The sequence below is a fragment of the Entelurus aequoreus genome, linkage group LG19 (assembly GCF_033978785.1).
Source record: "Entelurus aequoreus isolate RoL-2023_Sb linkage group LG19, RoL_Eaeq_v1.1, whole genome shotgun sequence".
Lineage (NCBI taxonomy): Eukaryota > Metazoa > Chordata > Actinopteri > Syngnathiformes > Syngnathidae > Entelurus > Entelurus aequoreus.
In genome coordinates, this window is record NC_084749.1 from 26907923 (window position 1) to 26933156 (window position 25234).

Consider the following 25234-nt stretch of genomic DNA (forward strand, 5'->3'; position numbering starts at 1 on the left):
AACACAACTTGAAAAAAAAAGGCCCTATGGTTAAGAAACACTGGTATACAGTATATGCTATTAACGTGCCGAGGACCATGTCTTTGCAAAGAAACACGCCCAGGGCTCCCACAACTTCAGCGTTATAGTGAGTAGATTTTTCATGCTAATTTTTTGCTGTTTTTATCTGCCACACGTGGAAAGCCGGTCCGTGAAAATAATGCATACATTAAACCTGGTGGGGAAAAAGTTTGGGGATCCCTGTACACGCAAAATCCTCATTTAAATAAAGCGGTCTGCACCACTTCACAATGGTACATACAGTCCTTGTAAATCACACGCAACACGCCCACTAATAGTACAGGCTATTTTATAGATTGCTGTTTAGTGTGTGGTATTTGGTTTTTAGTAAGTCAGGCCGATACTGTAGCTAACAACAACATTTTATGAAGAAGGCAATGTTAGTACTGTATTAGCGCAAACAAAAAGTGTGAGAGTATGATGGAACAGCGTGTACACATGATGCCCCCTTCACATTTCTGACTGCCCCTTCATATATGCCTGCCGAAAATTGGCCCTGTTGTACATTCTTGGGTAGCAGGTTATAATTTGCTTTGTGCATAGTTTTAGCTGTTTGCAAATGCACCAAATCATTGAAATTCAATATTTTGGGTTTTAAAAATTAAGGATTAGTGTGTTCTCTGTATCCAGCATTATGTATTATTCTAACTGACCTTTTTTTGTAACACAGTTAGTGAATGAAGTGGACTTTTGTAATTATTTCCCCATGTTTCTACACAATAACTTAGATATGGTAACACTAGCGGGCAGTAGTGTACAGTGAGTTTTGGTCTAGATCATATTTTGCTTTATTCATTATAAAAATATTTCTTGCCACCTTATGTTGCATATTTTCTTGTATGACATTTTTAGTTAATTTCTTCATCTATTATTGCACCCAAAAATGGGATTTATTTTACTCTTTCGATATCTACTTCGTCTATTTGTATTTGTGTTTGACTTTCTCTTCTACTGTTACTGAATAGCCTGTTTTTGTCAAACCATCTCTTTAATTTGTTAATTTCTTCTGTTAATACCGTATTTTCCGGAGTATAAGTCGCTCCGAAGTATAAGTCGCACCGGCCGAAAATGCATAATAAAGAAGGAAAAAAACATATATAAGTCGCACTGGAGTATATGTTGCATTTTTTGGGGAAATTTATTTGATAAAACCCAACACCAAGAATAGACATTTGAAAGGCAATTTAAAATAAATAAAGAATAGTGAACAACAGGCTGAATAAGTGTACGTTATATGACGCATAAATAACCAACTGAGAACGTGCCTGGTATGTTAGCGTAACATATTATGGTAAGAGTCATTCAAATAACTATAACATATAGAACATGCTATACGTTTACCAAACAATCTGTCACCCTAATCGCTAAATCCGATGAAAACTTATACGTCTAGTCTCTTACGTGAATGAGCTAAATAATATTATTTGATATTTTACGGTAATGTGTTAATAATTTCACACATAAGTAGGGATGATGTTTGATAAGAAATTATCGCGGTCGAGCCTATTATCGAATCCTCTTATCGAATCGATTCCTTATCGATTCTCTTATCGAGTCCAGATAGGTTGTTGTATGTGGAAAAAAACACACAATATTTGGTTTAACAAATCACTTCACATTCTCTACTGCTCGCTACTATAGTATTACCATATCTGAGTTATTGTGCAGAAATGTGGGGAAATAACTACAAATGTGCGCTACATTCGTTAACTGTGTTACAAAAAAAATTAATTAGACTGATACATAATGTTGGATATAGAGAACATACAAACACTTTATTTATTGAGTTAAAAATATTAAAGTTCGATGATTTGGTAAAATTGCAAACAGCTAAAATTATGTGGAATTAAATGATGGAATGGATTAAGTAAAGAAGTTAAACATTGTACTGATATGATCCAGTTTAAGAGGTTGTTCAAATGAATAGTGCTTACAAAGTACAAAGAAGAAGAATTATGAGAAATACTTTCAGTTTCAACCTTAGTGAAAATAAGATATTCTTCATCTCAGTATATTAAAAATGACTGAATTAACTAATTACATATTACAAAACTGTTGTATATACTAATTCACAGATATTTTATTATAAAAAGGTCAGTAAATGATGTATATATTTGTAAATGCTATGAAGTGGGAAAGGGGTAGGATTAAATAAGCTTTACTTCTTCCTACTCCTGTAAAGTGAAATGATATGAAACTGTGATGTATTATACGGTAAGTGTGTTCATGTTCCAAATAAATTAAAGAAGTAAAGAAAGCACTAGTTTATTAGACAGACCTGCAAACTCTGTTGTGGTGTAGGCTACAAGATAACGTTAGCGTTCTCAGACACATACAAAAAGGCTCACGTTAACGTTACCGTTAGCCACTGACTATGCTTAGGTAACGTTTGTCTAGCTAACATTACTGCTGTCCTGGTTGACATAAGAGGTAACGTTACTACAAGTGAGCAGATATGGAAATTAACCGGCAACAGTTAACGTTAGTTACTCATCGGCGTCACCGCCACTGTAGCTGGGACTTGGGCAGCTGGCAGAAGAAGAAGTGCGTTCTTCGTCGTCTCTGTCGCTGCTTCAACACGTGTCGAAGACACGACACGCTTGTTGTGCTTCCCCCCCTTACACGAGAGCGAAGCCTGGCAATAATTGCATATTGCCGCTTCCTCGTTTTTTTTGGTGAAAAGAAGCCATGCCTTGGAGCGCTTTTTCCGGTCCATTTTTTTCCTGCTTTTCCTATCTGCGCCTAATGACTGAGCTACGTGACGTAATTTCTTGTGATGTCCCACGGGGCATTTCTTGTCGGGACGGGATTCGTTCCCAGGGATTCGAATAAAGAACCAACTCTTTTTCTTTACTATAGTGGTCTCGATAACGGGTACTGGTTCTCAAAAAGGGATTGGAGTCCGAGGACTCGGTTCTTTTTTTTTATCAAACAACCGGGAAAACCGGTTTCGAGCATCATCCCTACACATAAGTCGCTCCTGAGTATAAGTCGCACCCACGGCCAAACTATGAAAAAAACTGCGACTTATAGTCCAAAAAATACGGTAATTGTATTATCTTCTGCTGAGTTGCCTAGAAGTTTTTTACTTGTTTGTCTTTATTTTGTTTTCAAACCGTTTAATTTCTCCTGCATATGTGTGCAGAGGGTGAACATGGGCAAATGCATTCAGCAGCAGCAAGAGAGGCTGAATGATCTTTTAAGGAGGAGAGAGTTGTGGCAAAACCAACCAGCACCTGCAGGGAAGAAAGTGGTGAGATTCATATTCTTGACTGTAGTTTTGGTGTGCGCTACAATATTTTACTCAAGAAATGACCTGAATATACAGCAACAACCTGGCAGATAATAACCCCCGTAAGTGTGAGCACCAGCTCAGTGTGGCTATTAGTTTGGCCATCACAGTGTGTGGAGTTGGCAAGTTCTCCTCACGCACGCATGAGTTTTCTTGAGTCATCCAGCTTCGGCCCACATACCAAAAACAGGTTTGGTTAATTGGAAATTGTCTGAATGTGAGCGAAATGATTGTTTAAGTATATGTGTCCTGTGATAGGCTGGGGATCAGTCTGGTTTGTACCACACACCTAGTGCCCGAAGTCAAATTCAAACAATGAATGGATGGGTGGATAGTTATTCAAAGCCAGACATGATTTAAAAAAAACATTGGTACAGGAGTGCCCATTTATTTGTCTATTGATTATAGAAACAGAATTGTTTGGTGTCTGTATTTGATGACATACATGGTAAAAAACAATTGATTGCAGGTTTTTGTAGGGATGTTCCCAATCAGGGTTTTTTGATGCTGATACCAATACCGACCGATACTGATCACATGTATTAACTCCAACTTTTTTAATGTATGTTTGGTAAGTGCTACATTTCTGACATTGTAAACTTATCAACACAATATTTAAAGTAGTTCCTTATTTTCTTCTATTACATATAATTGTTTTAGCAAAACAAGGTCAATAGTACACAATAACTAAAGTAAATGATTGATTATATGCATGACTGCATGTATGCACATGTGCTTGTCTATATGTACAGTATGTGTATATGTATGTTTGCACAGTGAATGTGCGTGTGTACCGTGAGTGTGTATGTATGTACTGTATTTGTGTGTGTATGTGAGAGCGTAGGTACCTATGTATGTGGGTAAGTACCAATGTGTGCGCGTATGTATGTATTAATGAATTAATACACGCATGTGTGTGTATAGTCATGGTCAAAAGTTTACATACACTTCTAAAGAACACAATGTCATGGCTGTCTTGAGTTTCCAATAATTTCTACAACTCTTATTTTTTGTGATAGAATGATTGGCGCACAACCTTGTTAGTCACAAAAAACATTCAGGAAGTTTGGTTCTTTTATGAATTTATTATGGGTCTACTGAAAATGGGACCAAATCTGCTGGGTCAAAAGTATACATACAGCAATGTTAATATTTGGTTACATGTCCCTTGGCAAGTTTCACTGCAATAAGGCACTTTTGGTAGCCATCCACAAGCTTCTGGCAAACTTCTAGTTGAATTTTCGACTACTCCTCTTGACAAAATTGGTGCAGTTGAGCTAAATTTGTTTGTTTTCTGACTTATTTCTTCAGCATTGTCCACATGTTCTCAATGGGGTTTAAGTCAGGACTTTGGGAAGGCCATTCTAAAACCTTCATTCTAGCCTGATTTAGCCATCCCTTTACCACTTTTGACGTGTGTTTGGGGTCATTGTCCTTTTGGAACAACTGCGCGCAAGACCCAACCTCCGGGCTGATGATTTTAGGTTGTACTGAAGAATTTGGAGGTAATCCTCCTTTTTCATTGTCCCATTTACTCTCTGTAAAGCACCAGTTCCATTGGCAGCAAAACAGGCCCAGAGCCTAATACTACCATCACCATGCTTGACAATAGGCATGGTGTTCCTGGGATTAAAGGCCTCACTTCTCCAAACATATTGCTGGGTATTGTGGCCAAACAGCTAAATTTTTGTTTCATCTGACCACAGAACTTTCCTCCAGAAGGTCTTATCTTTGTCCACGTGATCAGCAGCAAACTTTAGATGAGCCTTAAGGTGTCGCTTCTGGAGCAATGGCTTCCTTCTTGCATGGTAGCCTCTCAGTCCATGGCGATGCAAAACACGCTTGACTGTGGACACTGACACCTGTTCCAGCAGCTTCCAATTCATTGCAGACCTGCTTTTTGGTGGTTCTTGGTTGACTCTTGATCATCTTGACCAATTTTCTTTCAGCAGCAGGTGATAGCTTGCGTTTTCTTCCTGATCGTGGCAGTGACAAAACTGTACCATGCACTTTATACTTACGAACAATTGTCTGCACAGTTGCTCTTGGGACCTTAAGCTGCTTTGAAATGGCTCCAAGTGACTTTCCTGACTTGTTCAAGTCAATGATTCGTTTTTTCAGATCTGTGCTGAGTTCCTTTGACTTTCCCATTGTCGCGTTTGTGACCGAGTCTAATAGCTGCATCACATGAGCCCTATTTAAATGGGCTCAGAGAAGTCAACAGGTGTCCTCAATCATACTCACTCACATGAAGTTAAGAGGCCATGCCATGAAGCTAATTTGATTTGATTGTAATGTTTCTACATCACCAAAATTGATAATGTATGTTGCTGTATGTATACTTTTGACCCAGCAGATTTGGTCACATTTTCAGTAGACCCTTAATAAATTAATAAAAGAATGTTTTTGTGACAAACAAATATGTACTCCAATCATTCCATCCACCCATCCATTTTCTACCGCTTGTCCCTTTTGGGGTCGCTGGAGCCTATCTCAGCTACAATCGGGCGGAAGGCGGGGTACACCCTGGACAAGTCGCCACCTCATCACAGGGCCAACACAGATAGACAGACAAGATTCACACTCACATTCACACACTAGGGCCAATTTAGTGTAGCCAATCAACTTATCTCCAGGTGCATGTCTTTGGAGGTGGGAGGAAGCCGGAGTACCCGGAGGGAACCCACGCAGTCACGGGGAGAACATGCAAACTCCACACAGAAAGATCCCAAGCTCGGGATTGAACTCAGGACTACTCAGGACCTTCGTATTGTGAGGCAGATGCACTAACCCCTTTTTCACCGTGCTGTCCAATCATTCTATCACAAAAAAATAAGAGTTGTAGAAATTATTGGAAACTCAAGACAGCCAGTACTGTATGTGTGTGTATGTGAGTATGTATGTGAATTTGTATGTACAAAACCCAAAACCAGGAAAGTTGGCAAGTTGTGTAAATCGTAAATAAAAACAGAATACAATGATTTGCTAATCCTTTTCAACCTATATTTAATTGAATGGACTACAAAGACAAGATACTTCACGTCCAAACTGGAACCTTGTTATTTTTTGTAAATATTAACTCATTTGGAATTTGATGCCTGCAACATGTTTCAAAAAAGCTGGCACAAGTGACAAAAAAGACTGAGAAAGTTGAGGAATGCTCATCAAACACTTATTTGGAACATCCCACAGCTGAACAGGCTAATTGGGAACAAGTGGGTGCCATGATTGGGTATAACAGCGGCTTCCATGAAATGCTCAGTCATTCACAAACAAGGATGGGGCGAGGGTCACCACTTTGTGAACAAATGCGTGAGAAAATTGTCGAACAGTTTAAGAACAACATTTCTCAACGAGCTATTGCAAGGAATTTAGGGATTTCACCATCTACGGTCCCTAATATCATCAAAAGGTTCAGAGAATCTGGGGAAATCACTGCAAGCAATGATATTACGGACCTTTGATCCCTCATCAAGAAACGACATCAGTGTGTAAAGGATGTAGTGGATTGTCCGAAGCTTAAGCAGGCAACAAAAGTAGTTTATTACAACCCATTATCAGAAGTGCAGGTTGAATTGAGTTGGCCGTGCAGACAGACCACATGTACTCCGGAGCAAACAAGACACACACAAGCCGAAATCTCTCTCTAGTCCCGGTCTTCTGCCATTTTTTATATGTCTCTTGTGCGTCACTGTTTTTTATCTCGTGCGTCACTGTTTTTATCTCGTGCGTCATGATTGTTTTGTTTTGGTTTGTCTGTTCCAAAACAACCTCGTATCTCTTAGTCATATTTGGAAAATCTAAACATTCTGTAGACAGGTTGGCATAACTCCATATTCACCTTTGTCCCACAACTGGTCTATTCAATGGCACAAAATAGAAGAGAATTGAAAATGATCGGACATTCTTAATAGACAAGAAATATAGGTCAAAAGGTCAGAAATTCTACGACATACCCTCCTTCCAGGGTCCTAAGACCCTGGGCCAAAACAATTTCTGATGTAGACCACTAACTTAAATCTCTACCACAGATAGAGGCAAAAACCTCAATGTTTTTATACGAGGCAAAAATTCCGTCTATGACCCTCCTTCAGAGCGATCGCTGTTACCAGCCTGCAGTAAAACTATCTCACAGAACACAATTAGTGGCCTACCCTTTGATTTAGTAAAGGAATAACAAATACTTTGATCATGAACATCATTGAACATAAATAGATGAATGTATATAGACTTATGACTGTAAGACATTTGCAAAAATATTTTTTCCGGCATTTGCAATGAATGTAGTTACCAATATTGTTAATTACCAATTGATTTTGAACACACAACTGAATTTCGTATGAGTCCATGTTCGATTAGTGCTCGTATAGATGGCTCGGTGGTGCCTCAGGCTGGTGGCCTGCCGACACCTCGTTGGGCTTTTGGCTGCCTTGGTGAAGAAAGAGATCCACTCAAACAGTCTGTCTCTGTCTCTTCTTGGGGTGTGGTTCAGTCCATTGGGCAGACTGTTTAATGGCATGTCCGTGCTGGCCGAAATTGGGGAAAGGCTGAGAAAAAGTATGGGGCGTTGGGGCTTTGGTCCAGGCCCTTGGCTTGCTTCAAGGCCTCCTTGCCGCTTCGGCACTCCCGACACCTCCTTCCACAGCTGCTGGAGTCCCGACGGACACATATTGGCTGGCAACCTTAGTCGTTCTCGTCATCGCTGGCAAGGTGTTGTCTCTCCTCTCGGTTCCTTCCAGTCAGGTATCGGGTGTTGGTCCTGGATTGGCTTTGACCGTGCCCCTCTTAGCGAGTGCAAGGGAATCTGGAGTGGCTGCTTTCATCCTCAAATCTGCACAGAGGAACTGGCACACAAATTCTACATTTTGCAAACATACCATTTTGGTCTCATGGTCTTTCCGCCTTCCTAGGAAGCTGCTGGTCCTGAGAAGTGCTGATCTTGTGACTGAAGACGATAACCTGTTTTCTTAAAATAGGTGCCGTTGTTTGACCTAATCTTTTTTTGGGGAAACCATGTCGGGATATTAGATAATTCACAAAACATTTAATTACTGAATTGGCACCCTCCTTTGAGGTTGGGGTTGCTTCCGCCAACCACTGCAATTGTCAATCTAAATCATTACGTTCCTTTATCCTTGTACCGGATTGATCATATCGATTAAATAAAACCTCAACACGCTCAAACTTGACCCAATCCAAACTCACCTCCCCCCTCTGTCCCTGGATCAGGGACAGTGTTAGTTGTAGTAATAGTAATAGTAGTAGTAGTAGTGGTAGTCGTAGTAGTTTCAGAAACATCCAAGAAAAAGAAAAGGCAGCTGATAGTCAAGCGCAGCAAGAACAGAGGCGGAGGACAGGTCATGTTTGAGGTCACTGTTCGCTTTTGCAATAGTACTTTGATATTTTACAACACCTAGTGAATTATTGTGGCCTCAATAATTCACTAAATAGTTGTATTTAATTTAGTCTATCTATGATGGGACAATGCATAGAAACATTAAGTTCAGAAACAGATATGTTCTGTACCAGATTATATCTAAATAGCTACTTTCCATCTGCAGTCCCTGGCTACCTAAATTAAAGGGATCCAAAAATCAAGCAATAAAATGATGACACTAATTAATCATAATAAATATATACATTCATAATAATCAATAATTAATAAAAAAAAAAAAATCATACTGTAGCATGTAATCAAATTAAGAAAAGTCATAAAATGCCCCTTCAAAGACATATTCTTAATATACAATACAACCACACCTTATTTACATCCTCACACAAAGACCATAAATGCTCTTGTTCACATCTGTCCTCATTCGTAAAAACAACCAAGATTTTAACAGCCATACCTCACAATTTACAACAAAAATGCTCTCATGGATAAATATAATACACATTAAGTTGATGTGTCAACATAATGCCCCTCTTAGTGACCGTGTGAGCAGCCTTGATTGCTCCAAAGCCACTTTTTAACTTCAAATTTTCTATTCCTTTTGTTATACCGGGGAGAAGGCTAATTGGTCTGTACTTGTTCTGGTCTTCTTTATTTCCTGCTTTATGGATTTAATTATAGTAGCAGTTTCTCGACGTGGTAGGGAAAGTGTTTTCCGTTATTAATTTATTTATCAATCGTTGTTATACGAGCAATAATACAACCCTTATACGTTTTTAGGAAGATAGTGTCCAACCCGTATATATTTCTCTAGATCGTGAGTCTGATAATGCAGCGAAGATTTTAACTTTGTTTCATTTGTTAATTCTAAAATTAGTCCATCCTGAATAAATGACAATTATTTGCACTGATTTTGAGGGACTTTTTATTCAGGGTTTGTACAGACTAGATGAAATGTTCATTAAAATTATTACTTATGTCCAGACTGTCTGCAATAGTAGCGCCATTGATATTTAATGTTATAGTGTTGTTTCTTGTTTGCTCTCTTCCCGTAAGTTTGTACATGGTTTTCCATAACTGTCTAATGTTCCCTTTTGCAGCTTTGATTAATTCTAACGGAAAGTCAGCCTTAGACTTCCGCATAAACATTGTAACTTTGTTCCTCAAAACTTTTAAAATCATACGATCTGTATTTAGACCTGTTATAATTGCTCTTATGAGAGCTGAGTCCCGATGTCTTTATTAGAATCCAAATTGTTTTATTAATCCAAGGTATTTTTATTTTAGCACTCTTCTTTCTGGTTTTGTATTAGTGTATTTACAGATGATCTCTTTGATTTTTGTCATCCAATTGTAATTTTAGTAGGGCTGCTTATCATTTGTATCATGTAGAACAGTGTTTTTCAATATCCTTAAGTTTCTTTCTACGCGTCTTATTTAACCAGTCCAGATTAACGTCCCCCATGACGTTCAATTTTTTCATACTGTGCTGTTTGAGGATGTCTGAAAATGAATCAAGAAAAATGTCTTTATCTGTGGTCGGTCGGTATACTACAATTACCTTGAAATACATTTCTGAGGAAAATGTGATTTTAATTTCAACATACTCGAATTGATCTACTTTTAATGTTTTCCCTTTCATAAATAATAATTCCTTCCCCCTTTGTCACTCAATCTGTTTTTTCTGTAATTCTTGTCCCCCGGGACATTAATTAGAACGAAAGGTGTTGTGGGTTTTAACCATGTCTCTGATAGACAAGGTAATCCGGAATGGAGTCTGACAGTAACTGCTGTATTTGTTCAGTATGTTTCCTGTGGTAGAAAGTTTAATAATGCGGACACGTTTGTTACTGAATACTTTCTACAGACTTCTGTCTCTCTGCGACTTTGTGTATGTAATAAGCAACTATAAATATTTGATATGCTTAAATTTGTTATTTTAGCTCAGCTGTTGTGTAGCTGCTAGCTCCTTGTAGCCTACAGCAGGAGTGTCCAAATTGCAGCCCATAGCTATGTTTTTAACAGACAACCGAAATAATTGAAAATGTGGTATTTGCGTATCGTTCAATCAGCGGCAGCTACGCCCTGTTTTATCATTTGACCTAAATTTTTGGTTTCGTAGGCAGGACAGAGAGCAAAGGAACAATGTGGGTCATTAGTTGTCCATCTTATACCATGCTAATTGTTGTAAGGATAGTTCACATGAGCGGCCATACCTTGAGTCCCACCATATATATGAGTCAAAAGGCTCCTATTATGAGTTGTCTAATTGGTGATCATACACTTTGGCGGTTTGGGTGGCAGGGCACACGGACACACCTCAGTCAGCCAGTGCTAGGACAGTTGGAGCAGTCCCCGTCCTCCATTCGTTCCTAGGAGGCGTCCCCAGTAGTTGTCAGCTGATGTCGTGCTGTCAGGCAACATCAGGAAGTTCCTTCTGTGCGGTATTGAATTGTCAGGGCACAGTTCGTAAGCAGGTCATTACAAGGTGTGTGCAGGTTGACCACAAAGGAATGCTTCAAAGATTGTGTTGAACATTGTCCGTTGACACTTATGTCCAGCAGTGGTCTGTTTATATCCTGCTGTTCGTCCTGCTGTGGGCGTCCTCTGTCACACCTGTATTTTTTGTGAGCATGTTCTGGCTACAACTTTGGAGCTTGTCTTGTTCAGAGAAGTTGGCAGTCCCCCGGCTGCATATGCTTTCCACCCTCGCTTGACCTAAGACAACCGCGGCTACCACCCAAGTCCGTCTGTATGGTTTTGCGTTTTGTTGAGGTTTTTTTTCCCTCCAGAATTTGGAACTCAAAACATGTACACCCATCGTTTTCATATCCTCTCGGTTAGTTCAATGTTGCATATCACGTTTTAAAATCACAGTCTTAACTATCCCATTAAATGTTAATCAATAACCCTATTTCAAAGATTATACGTACTACTTCATGTGTATTTAAGTACCCTTTTAATTCACTTAAAGATTATCTATAAGTTAATTTAAACTATCATTTGTCTATCAGTAGGCGCGAGCAAGCTGTCATGCTTGCACTCTGACCTCCCGCTGTGCGTGATATTCTCCAAAACAAAAGAATGTTTTTATTCACGTTTCTCTTTATCTTTCAGCTAAATCGTTTAATCTTTTAACTTTTAACGTCCGCACTGTGTTTATTTTTATTGTCTGCATTTTAATTTTGCTTTTATTTTCTGTCATTTCACTTTGTTGTCTGTGAAGCACTTTGAGTCTGCCCTTTGCATGAAAAACGCCACACAAACAAAGCTGCCCCGCCTTGCCTTGCCTGTCTCCGACTGGTTATCCAACCTAGTCACAACAAACACACAAGGCCATGCTATAAGCACCAGGCCTAATCACACTTCTCCTCTTTTTAACACTTTACATATCGGCTCTTATTCTAATTATTAATGTAGGCTGTTATTTGTAATTATTATTCAACACTATTCACAGCAAACAGTTGTAAAGTTATAGTTATTCGCATTATACTCTCAAAATCTATAGCTAACTGAAAGCTGTTGAGATTTGGTTTGCCTCCTTCATCTCAGTGGCCTAGTGGTTAGAGTGTCCGCCCTGAGATCGGTAGGTCGCAAGTTCAAAATCCCGGCCGAGTCATACCAAAGACTATAAAAAATTTGGGAGCCAAATCACCAAAAATGATTCCCGGGCGCGGCACCGCTGCTGCCCACCGCTCCCCCCACCTCCCAGGGGCGATCAAGGGGATGGGCCAAATGCAGAGGACAATCACTGGCACCCCAACTTTAACTCTAACTTTATTCTGTCATGCCATTATCCTCTTCTAGCTCAACATCCAGAAGTATGGTGTACTGCAATGTCTAAATAAAAATAAATTACTCCAAATTAAAAATGTCAGACTACACTTTAAAGTTACCCGACTTAAACTTACTTGTATTAAATTGATTTCCAAACTAACCACCACCACAGCAGACATCTTCCTCAATCCTATCCCAAAACTCCCATAAATTAGAAAGGTGTTTCACAATAGTGGTTAAGTAGTTGTTTTGAGTAATAGATCTCAATATGGGGAAATTAATAAGACTAAATTTGCCCTAGTGTTTGAATGTTGTCTGTCTATCTGTGTTGGCCCTGTGATGAGGTGACGACCTGTCCAGGGTGCAAAGTCAAATTGTGAAACAAAAATTAAAGTTGAATCAAGTGGAAATTGACAGAGTATATGAACTACATTCTTGAGAATAGTAATTGATCATTAATATGTTGGAAGCCGCATATTGAACATATTAAAGAAAAATATCCAAATCCATTGCCATTCGGTATAAAGTAAAACACATGCTGAATAAGAAATGTCTGCATATGTTGTGTCATTCATTTATTTTATTTTATTATAAAAAAATGTTCCATATGTAACATTGTTTTGAAGTTTGGGGAAATGTTTATAGAAGAAATATAGACCCAATACTTAAACTTAAAAGGCTCTTTTCAATAATACACAAAGAATTATTATTATGATCATACCAATCCATTTTTATAAGTCATAATGTGTTAAATGTTCAGATAATCTATTTTTAAAACAATGGCAATTATGTTTCGAGTAAAGAACAACAGCCTTCCAGTTTGTATTCTTAGCTTATTTACATTATGAGGAGAAAACTATCATTTACGGGGGATATTGATTTTTAAAATAGGTCAAGTAAAATTAAAATAAAAACACAAATGTATTTCAGTTTTAGGAGTTAAATGATAGACCATCCTCAGTGATGAGCTGAACACATGTAGTTTTTTGTTATGGTTTTGGAGACCCTTGAAAAGTAAAGTTTTTTGAACATTATAAAATATAGTAACAATTACTTTCATCTTTTAACGTTGATGTTCCAGGTAATTTAATGTTCAGTAAATGTATATCATAGGCCAATATAAGCTTTGGCTTCCGCCTATTCTTTTTTCGGTCATTCTTTTTCTTTTCTTTTCTGTGTGTAAATGTGTATGATTGTTAATATGTCTAATTTACTGTTAAACTGCTCACACAAATTGGTTGATGGTTGATTATATGACCAAAATAAACCTATTTCATCTATTCATTCATTATCTATCGCACTCATAGTTTTATTCCATTTTGCATGTAATTATTCCTATTGATTTCTTCCCATTTCACTCAAACAACTAAACAAACAAACAATTAAACAAACTTGCAGCTAACCACAATCAACAGCATATCATTTACGAATACCTTAATTTGTCACTTTCTCATCTTTTCTTCACTTTCGTTTTCCTTTACAAACAACATCCTGTATCCATCTCTTCCTTACACTTCACACAATGTTTCTATTTTCTGTTCTCCTAGAAACCATTCACATAACGTAAGGTTATAAACATCCTTTTCCCATATTTTCTCAAACCATCCTCTTCACCCACAATCTTCCTTCACCTGCTCTCTCTTCCTCTCTCTCTCACTCTCTCTCCTTCTCTCACAATGCAAACACAATAATCCAAATTAATCAGTCTTATAAAATACAACAGGGTCAGCAGCAATGTAAACCTGTATCATTATTTATCTCATAACAATTTTTCCTCCTTCATAACCTGCATTTTATAATTTTGGCTTTAATATGATTTAGGGCAGTGGTTTTCAACCTTTTTTCCCAGCAAAATAAAGAAATAAAATACAGCATAATGTCATCAATTTCTGATTTATTAAATTGTATAACAGTGCAACATATTGCTCATTTGTTGTGGTCTTACTTGAACTATTTGGACAACAAAAAATGTAAGAATAACTAAAACGTTTTAAAATTAAACAAGTGATTAAATTATAATAAAGATTTCTATACCTATAATCTATCATCAACCTTCTTTGGATATTGTAATAGTGATTCATCTGGACTTGTGAACTTAATTCTAAATATTTATTTTGTTGAAGTATTATTCTATAATTATATTTATAAAGGATTTTGAATTGTCGCTATTTTAAAATATTTAAAATCTCAGGTACCCCCCTTTTTGTCCGGGCGGAAACACCATACCCTCCTTCGAGAACTACTGGTTTAGACTATAAAGAATCCTTTGTCCCACACATCATTAGACTGTACAACTCCTCTTTGGGGGGGCTAGGATGACAGGGAATGCAAAACAATAACAGTGCAATACTTTTTTATATCATGGTCGTTAATGCCTAGTTTCTCTTATTTTACTGTTCTATTTTTATTCTCATTGTGATATTTTTCTATTTTGTTTCCATTTATACCCTTATTAGTTACTGTTTACTTTTTACTTCTTCTTCCTGAGGGAACTCTCCTGAAGGAATCAATAACGTGTTATCTGTCTATCTATCTATCTATTGTCAACCCGAGCACAATTCATGACGTCATGCTTATCTTGCAGACAGTTGTTTCCATTTTGTTTTATTCTTTACATGTAATTGTACATGCACCTTCATTTATCACTTTGAAATTTTGCTTTCTTTTGTTATTAATTTAAATTTTTGTTTTGCTGTTAACTTACGTTCTCATTCTTTGTCTGTCTTCTGATTAGAATTTGTTTAACGCTTCTCTACGTTTTGTTTTGACTAAGGCGCTGAGTGTTGGCGACTCTTATCTGTACTTCTTCAGACTACATGTTTCACAGTTTGCACAGATGTTTTTTTAGAAGTTTTAGAATATAAATTAAAATTTTACTTCATCGTGATTATTCTTGAAATAATTAAAATGTCAATATAATTAAATAATCATTTTACCTTTATTCAATTTAATTCAATTTTATTTAATGTGTTTGCTATATCATTATTAATTCAAAGCTACAATGTGTTCTAATCTATGATGTGCGTGCGTGTGTGTTTGTCTCAACTTCCACACAGGAACTGGATGGATCAGATAAGCAACAGGGCTGTTCAATACAGTATATTACACACATAATTAATGACTAATGAATTTAACAATGCTTAAATGTCCCAGTCCAAATGTATGTATTGATATTTAAATGTTTATTTATTCATATACAGTATATTTTATTTTTCCTATTATCAAAACCAACCTGTCAGCACTCTCCTCAGACTGAGTACAGCTGTCCACTATATATATATATATATATATATTTTTTTTTTAAACTAGCTCAATGCTAATCTAATCCAATGCTACCCTAGCTCAATGCTATGCTAACAGTGTCACACCTCTTCGGCCCACTTCTCACGTGCAGCTGTCTCTCACACAGCCTCGTCAAACGCACACATCCCTTATCTTAAAATGTCTTCCAGCAGGGCCTCCTTTTTTTAAAATTTTCTTACTGAGTCACATGCACACACATCTTTCCCCAAAAAAGCGAGAGCCTTCTTGCAAACCACAGTGTCACACAGTTACAATCACCAGCACAGTTAAAAATAAATACAACAGTCAACTATTTTTCTCATCCAGAAGCACAGCTGTATCATATCAGAACCTTAATAATAAGAAACAACATTTATCATTCACTCTTAGATGGACAAATAGCCAAGGGGGGAGGGAATTCTGGACTTCCCTGCTTAGGCTGCTGCCCCCGCGATCCAACCTCCGAGAGCGGAATAAGATAATTAAATGGATAGATCATTCACTCATATGTTTTCTGTACATAAACTTTGTCTACTTTCTCACAAGCACACACATTTTAGACAATTTCCCAACTTTAACAGATAGCGGGGCTGTGAGAAAAAGCGTGAAGGGAGGGGAGGAGGGAGGTTGCGTGAGGGAGGGGGAATACCGAGAGGTATAATATTTGCCTTTCAGAAGAGGGGAATAGACAATTAGAGGGGAATTAAAACAGATAAGAAAACAGGTGCGACACAAAAGTTATTAAATTACGCATATATCTAAATGTACCAACATAAACTGACTCACTCAATACACACACAATTCAGCATTCATCATTATACACACACATTTATAAATTACAATACCACCCCATGTCCGGACAAATATAAACAACTAATGCACGCGTGCTTTTGTGGAATCGGCCGTCTCATTAACAAACACAGGTCCCTTCATTACTCATACAACGGCGATTAACCCGTTCAGTGGAGCAGCCCCTGGTTTACTCCCTGACCAATACACGGCAACAGCATAAAAGCACCATAGAGTCACTGATAATCACCCAATGCTCTACAGTCATCATGTTTTGGTCAGTTCCATACAGTTTCACCAAAGCTTCACCAAAGCTTCACCAAAGCTCTACCATATGGAGCGCGATCTCTATCCATCTATAGTGCAGCCAATTAAACAGAACGTCGTGACAAATACAGTTCAGTTGATCTCCTTTACAGGAGTCACCAAACGGTCACCCAATATGAGGCTTTTCCACCGCTGCAGTTTCCACATAGAGAGATATGTCGCACATTCATAGACTTCATAAATTTGTATGGGCCAAATGTCACACCAGTTAGCAAACCCTGCCTTAAATTTAGCTGTATCCAACTCTGGCTAATTTTGATGCACTTGCAGAAAGAAGCATCCTCTGCCAGCAACGACAGAGGATGAAGAGGTTAAAAGAAATTTTTCGTCTCACATAGTCTACGCTTCAAAAACACTCCAAACCACCAAAATTCTATTAATAATCCCCTTATAGCTAAAAACAAAAAATCACAAGTTTTCAACAAACACACAGACAAATGATCACATATAAAACAACTCAATCCAACCATAATTTACCCCATTCCAGGTTGTTTTTGGAGAACCTGACTAAACCTATCTTTTATCAAAAACAGGTTCAGCAATTAGTCTTATCGATCCGGCTCTCTCCAGGCAGAAAATGTTTACACTTTAAGCAAACTGCTTACCTTGTGATGCGCGCGTGCAACACACTGTCTGCCTGACAGAGAGAGCGGGAGCGGCTGTCGACCTGTAGCTTCTGGGCCATCCTGTTCGTGACGCCAATTTGTGTAGTGGATTGTCCGAAGCTTAAGCAGGCAACAAAAGTAGTTTAGTACAACACATTTATTTACCCATTATCGGAAGTGCAGGTTGAATTGAGTTGGCCGTGCAGACAGACCACATGTACTCCGGAGCAAACAAGACACACACAAGCCAAAATCTCTCTCTAGTCCCGGTCTTCTGCCATTTTTTATATGTCTCTTGTGCGTCACTGTTTTTTATCTCGTGCATCACTGTTTTTATCTCGTGCGTCATGATTGTTTTGTTTTGGTTTGTCTGTTCCAAAACAACCTCGTATCTCTTAGTCATATTTGGAAAATCTAAACATTCTGTAGACAGGTTGGCATAACTCCATATTCACCTTTGTCCCACAACTGGTCCATTCAATGGCACAAAATAAAAGAGAATTGAAAATGAGCGGACATTCTTAATAGACAAGAAATATAGGTCAAAAGGTCAGAATTCTACGACATGGGCTCAGGAACACTTCAGAAAACCACTGTCAGTAACTACAGTTCATTGCTACATCTGTAAGTGCAAATTAAAGCCATTTATCAACAACACCTAGAAACGCAGGCTTCGCTGGGCCCGAGCTCATCTAAGATGGACTGATGCAAAGTGTAAAAGTGTTTTGTGGTCTGACGAGTCCACATTTCAAATTGTTTTTGGAAACTGGACGTCGTGTCCTCCAGAACAAAGAGGAAAATAACCATCCGGATTGTTATAGGTGCGAAGTTCAAAAGCCAGCATCTGTGATGGTATGGGGGTGTATTAGTGCCCAAGGCATGGGTAATTTACAGATCTGTGAAGGCACCATTAATACTGAAAGGTACATACAGGTTTTGGAGCAACATATGTTGCCATCCAAGCAACGTTATCATGGACGCCCCTGCTTATTTCAGCAAGACACTGCCAAGCCACGTGTTAAAACAGTACTAGACTGGCCTGCCTGTAGTCCAGACCTGTCTCCCATTGAAAATGTGTGGCGCAAATACGTAAAATACAAAAAGCGTAAAAAACGACAACATAGACCCCGGACTGTTGAACAACTTAAGCTGTACATCAAGCAAAAATGGGAAAGAATTCCACCTGAAAAGCTTAAAAAATTGGTCTCCTCCGTTCCCAAACGTTTACTGAGTGTTCTTAAAAGGAAAGGCCATGTAACACACTGGTAAAAATGCCCCTGTGCCAACTTAATGATTATTTGCAAAAAAAACAATTTGTTCCTCAGTTCGAACATTAAATATCTTGTCTTTGCAGTCTATTCAATTGAATATAAGTTGAAAAGGATTTGCAAATCATTGTATTCTGTTTTTATTTACGAATTACACAACGTACCAACTTCACTGGTTTTGGGGTTTGTACAACATATATCTACTACCTTTTTAAATAATTTGGAATTTGCCCCCAAAGTCTTCCTGTGTCCAGGGACTTATTCCCTGGGTTTGTATACATAAATAAAACAACAACAAAAATGATTTAGAAAAAAACTAAAATATAGACTTAATTACTCGAGTATCGATCATATTACACTACTCTTGGTATCGACACCACCAATTTATGGATCGATCCACCTTCCTCTAACATATTGTGCATTATCTCCAACAATACTGACACACTAAGAGTTGCTGTTCACAGCTGCTTAGTTTCTGCTGCAACACAGTTCCATTTACACTTCTTAAAGTTTACTACGCACTTATTTATTGGTGTCATTTCAAGATAGCATAGCCATTAGCAGGAATTAATCACATACTATTAATCACTATAGCTATTAGCAGGAATCGATCACATACTTTCGATCGGTACATCCCTAGTTTTTAGGTTTTGTTTTTTTATTCTCAACAAATAACCCATAATAACACAGTGTCAGAAGAATATTTTCCATAGGGGGGAAAAGTATCAGTGTGATTGTGATTGTGACACAGCGTTATACAAATGCCTCATGTTCAAAGAGATATTTTTTCTTTTTCAAAGGCGACTGAGAAGCCAGGGTCACCCACAGAAGAAGAACCAGATGAGATGAAAGAGTACGATGACTTTCTGGTGCTAGAAGAGAACGTCCTGCAAGGCATGGGATTGACACCATAGCATGGTGGGCAACATGGTTTGTTTCACTAAACTATTTTTATTCACATGCCCTCTAGATACAACACATACAGTAATTGTTCTTTGGAAAATGTGTATGTATTTATTGTAAACACTTAACTTTTCTCATATCTCAACACTAAAATGTGTATTACTAACGTTTGCTGTAGCTATATTTTACAACAAACATACTGTAAATGGACCTAAACGTGAAAATAATATAGTTCCAAAAACGAATAAACTGACTCATCATGTCATCAATATTCCCTCTTTTGGGGCTTCAGTGGTCACCAGTGTATTTTTATCCCCCCAGCCACAAATGTGAGATTTGGTTTCTGGGCAATGTGACCCAGTAGTGCTCTTTTTTTCATCGCTCTTCAATGTTAGAGCCTGGGCTTTGTCAAACATTTGACATTTGAAGGAAGTCATTTTAAGGCTGCTTTAATTTCATGATGTTTATCTGTTGTTGATAGGCCTCTCAATGTATAAAGTTATTATTCCTGGACCATCACATGCTGTTGATAGACTTAGACTTAGACACATTTTATTGACCCACAAAGGAAATAGTTCCACACAGTAACTCAGTTTCAAAGGATGGAAAGCGTAAGGATGGAAATGATAATGCAGGTATTAAGTAGACTAAAAATGTACCATAGTAGCAATAGAAAATATAACATATATGTAATATTTACATATTATATATACAGTATATAATATATACTGATATATTACATTATTATAGTATATTATATGTTTATATATAAATAATATTAATACATATATTTTATATATATATACAGTTGTGCTCATAAGTTTACATACTCTGGGAGAATTTATGATTTCTTGGCCATTCTTCAGAGAATATGAATGATAACACAAAAACCTTTCTTCCACTCATGCTTAATGGTTGTGTGAAGCTATTTATTGGCAAACAACTGTGTTTACTCTTTTTAAATCAAAATGACAAAATAAAGTACCCAAATGACCCTGATCAAAAGTTTACATACCCCAGTGACTTTGATCTGATAACATGCACAAAAGTTGACACAAACAGGTTTGAATGGCTAATCAAGGTTCCAATCCTCACCTGTGACCTGTTTGTTTGTAACTAATGTGTGTGTATAATAGGTCAGTGAGTTTCTAGGCTTCTGACAGACCATTGCATCTTTCATCCAGTGCTGCACAGATGTTTCTGGATTCTGAGTCATGGGGAAGGCAAAATAATTGTCAAAGGATCTGCGAGAAAAGGTAATTGAACTGCATAAAACAGGAAAGGGGTATAAAAAGATATCCAAGGAATTGAGAATGCCAATCAGCAGTGTTTAAACGCTGATTAAGAAGTGGAAAAAGAGGGATTCAGGTAGACCAGCAAAGACTTCAGCCACAACAGCCAGGAAAATTGTTCGAGATGCAAATAAACCTCCACAAATATCTTCAGCTGAAATACAGGACTCTCTGAAAAATTGTGGTGTGGTTGTTTCAAGATGCACAATAAGGAGGCACTTGAAGAAAAATGGGCTGCATGGTCGAGTGGCCAAAAAGTTCAATTTTGGTCTCATCACTCCAAATTAATTTGTTCCAGAAGTTTTGAGGCTTGTCTCTGTGCTGTTTGGCGCAATGTAAGCGGGATACTTTGTGACATTTGCGCAGAAATGGCTTTCTTCTGGCGACTCGACCATGCAGCCCATTTTTCTTCAAGTGCCTCCTTATTGTACATCTTGAAACAGCCACACCACAATATTTCAGCTGAAGTTATTTGTGGATTTTTCTTTGCATCTCGAACAATTTTCCTGGCTGTTGTGGCTGAAATCTTTGCTGGTCTACCCGAATCCCTAATTTTCCACTTCTTAATCAGCGTTTGAACACAGCTGATTGGCATTTTCAATTCCTTGGATATCTTTTTATACCCCTTTCCAGTTTTATGCAGTTCAATTACCTTTTCTCTCAGATCTTTTGACAATTATTTAGCCTTCCCCATGACTCAGAATCCAGAAACATCTGTGCAGCACTGGATGAAAGATGCAATGGTCTGTCAGAAGCCTAGAAATTCACTGACCTATTATACACACACATTAATTACAAACAAACAGGCCACAGGTGAGGATTGGAACCTTGATTGGCCATTTAAACCTGTATGTGTCAACTTTTGTGCATGTTATCAGATCAAAGTCACTGGGGTATGTAAACTTTTGATCAGGGTCATTTGGGTACTTTATTTTGTCATTTTGATTTAAAAAGAGTAAACACAGTTGTTTGCCAATAAATAGCCTCACACAACCATTAAGCATGAGTGGAAGAAAGGTTTTTGTGTTATCATTCACATTCTCTGAAGAATGGCCAAGAAATCATAAATTCTCCCAGGGTATGTAAACTTATGAGCACGACTGTATATATATATATATATATATATATATATATATATATATATATATATATATATATATATATATATATATATATATATATATATATATATATATGATAAGCACCTTTCACTATGATGAGAGGATCTTAGTCAAAAAAACATTCATCTTGATTTAGGTGAGTAGTTTCCTATGGTGTGCTGCATGTTGGCCTTTATTGGTGTGATGATAATTTGCATATGACAAATGAAACAATAACATTGTTATCTCAATAAAACTGTTAATTAAAATAAAAAAATATGTATATGTTGGTCGCCTTCTGTTTGTTTAGCTTCTTCCTGTTAGCCTATCTGAACAACAAACCAATTGGCATATTGAATAATGTGTTATTTTATTTCTCATTCAAATGATGTCCTTCTTTCAAGACTGTACGTTCTACATTTTAGTCTCTATAATTTTGTTGTAGTCCTTGTAAAGTTGGTACATGTAAAAGAAATACATTTAGGAAAATATATTTTGTCCCATATGGTCAACGTAGCTGAGTTCAAAGGTCAGATCGGTCTTAACATGTTCCTGGCTACTACTTACAGTTTTCAAACAGCTTCCTAATGTTCAAATCAAGAACCATATTGATTTTCAACGCTATATCAGACGAGCTGACACCTGTAACAGTCAATCTTAATGTTTGTAACCCATGGCAAGGATGTAGCTGAGGTCAAATGTCCCATTTGTTGCTACCTGCTTAGGCTGCAATAATTATTTAGTTAATTGGATTGTGAAAAAAGCTTCAGTTTATATTCTGCTGCTTCGAATAATAATTTAACCAGTTTTAATTAATAAAAATGTATCAAATCCGAACCACATTGAGTCCCCGCAATTTTAAACACGCAAACATAGTTTCTGCACGGCTGCTGCAATGGGGCACGCTTGAGCAAGGTGGTGTGTGGCGGATAACAGCGGAGAGTTTTCTTACATTTGTGTTATTAATGCACATAGATTAAAAGGTCCATTGATGATTTGCATTTTATACAAAAAAAGTAAAGGTTATGGCATGCAGAAAAATCTTCGAAAATGTCAACTATATTGGCTGAAAAAAAAAAAAAACACATGGAGGCCATTCATTTTGTTTTTACCCGATTACTCGAGTAATCGAACAAACTCATTGATGGATTACTCAACTACAAAAGTAACTGATAGCTGAAGCCTTACTACTAATTTTTCTGTGCCCGTTTTTCGAAAAGTTGTCAGTTATGGATTCGAGAGTTAAAGTTAAAAGTTAAAGTACCACTGATAGTCACACACACACTAGGTGTGGTGAAATCACCCTCTGCATTTGACCCATCCCCTTGTTACACCCCCTGGGAGGTGAGGGCAGCAGTGAGCGGCAGCGGTGGCCGCGCTCGGGAATCATTTTGGTCATTCAACCCCCAATTCCAACCCTTGATGCTGAGTGCCAAGCAGGGAGGTAATGGCTTGGTGTTCTGGACTCTAATTGTTAAGCCCAAAACATGTCACTGCCCTCATTTTGAGTTAAGGTTCTTTGAATGGGTATCGTTTAGCTAGAAATTAATCAATGTGTATTCCATTGCACAATGTGAACATGCAGTATTTATCCATGTTTTTGTTTTATTTTCTCCAGCACCCCCCGCGACCCCAAAAGGGACAAGCGGTAGAAAATGGATGGATGGATGTATACCTCACTTTAACATAAAGCCAGACTATTTAGGTAAATAAGGTAATCTGCAATGAAGCACACATGATGCTGCCCGTGGTTTGTTTTTAAAGTAAAAAAGAGTCAGTGCTAGACTGGTTGAATTAACCAAAGTAGCGCTGCAGGTCTACAGTTTAGTCTATAGTTTAGTAAACACTTGACAAGCCCTGTGTGTTGGCAGCCAATGCCAACACACGCCACTGCTCAAATGGAAAGTGCTATTAAGACATCTTCTTTTAGTTCGCTTTTTACTGCAACACAAAACATTTTTAAAAATTTAGTTTAAATAGTTTAATAGCTAAAAGACAAAACACTTTTCTCTCCTCGTTAATGTCAAAAGACCCTTTTCTGCTGCATTGTTCTCAACATTTATGAGAATGTTCTCTCCTTGAAGTGTACTGCCAGAGGCCCTCTGGACTCAATTAGTTTCACTCCTCCAAGGGGATAAAATGTGGACGCCTCCGGGTGCCAGGTCCACCTCAGGTCAAGAGCAGTCCGGCAAGCCTATAGTTACTACTTGACAGCTGCTACCTGGCCAGAAAAGAGGCAGGGGTGACACAGGGAGACAGAGTTGAAATGGAAATGGGGGAGTACTACATGATACAAGGTCAAATATCTTTTGCCAACTTTTCACACTATGTTTAAAAAAAACAGCCTCAACGAGGAGAATAACAAATGGTTGACTGCTGGGAAGCAGAATGGGGCAAAAGAGGGTCTAAAATAGAAAACCAATATACTTGTATTCATCTTGGCCATGATCCATGCTCATGTATGGTGGTGTCATGAAGCAGAAGGGGTGGAGGAGAGGGAAGAATGGGCTGATGTGAGGAAGGCGTCCATATGGCCCCTGAGGCACCAGTAAGGCCTCGGTGACAAAGGGGGCCTCCGCTCTTCACTTTTTCTCTTCTTCAAACCTTTGGGAATGTGTTTTTAGGCCCTCTCTCCTCAACGGAGCCTCTCACTTTCTCCCTGGCCAGCTCAGGAATGTGCCTTATACAATCCAACACACATACACACACACACACGAGCACTGACGCACGTGTCTTCCCCATGGCTGGTTAGTTATTATCATGACTGACGCGTAGAATGTGTGCCAGCGCTGTAAGCACAAATGTAACATGCAGTCAGAAAAGGCCAATAAACACTTGGAGGCAATTCTTTAGATCAGGGGTCGCCAACATTTTGACCCCATCTATCAGCTATTTTCTGTTAAACGTCTTATGGCTTTAGTTGTCTCATAATCTCATTCTATTGTCATCTAAACCTGCATAAACAAAGAAAGGCAATATGCAAACCACTCATAAATGAATATTTACTTGATCAGTGTGAGAGTTCAGGTGGTTTTCCAGAGAGAAGGTGATAACAGCGTGGTTTGGCAAGCATAGCGTGTTTTTAAAATCCAATTTGTTTTCATTTTTCTTCGTCTCCCCATTATACTAAGAGGTCTTTTCAGCAGC

At 38.0% G+C, this 25234-nt stretch overlaps 1 protein-coding gene across 10 annotated transcripts in view; it reads left to right on the forward strand.

The window, feature by feature from the left end:
- Positions 1-25234, forward strand: part of dnai3 (dynein axonemal intermediate chain 3) — a 66746-nt gene that overhangs the window by 30018 nt on the left and 11494 nt on the right. For 3 of the 10 annotated variants that reach the window (XM_062028181.1, XM_062028180.1, XM_062028186.1), the window contains 2 exons: positions 3206-3313; positions 19593-20484. In XM_062028181.1, coding sequence (XP_061884165.1) covers positions 3206-3313; positions 19593-19706 — 222 coding nt within the window. In that variant the 3' untranslated portion in view covers positions 19707-20484. Of the gene's footprint in view, positions 1-3205; positions 3314-19592; positions 20491-23705; positions 24116-25234 lie in introns of those variants that run through there. The other 7 variants (XR_009822037.1, XM_062028182.1, XM_062028183.1 and 4 more) reach the window with 6 other exon arrangements.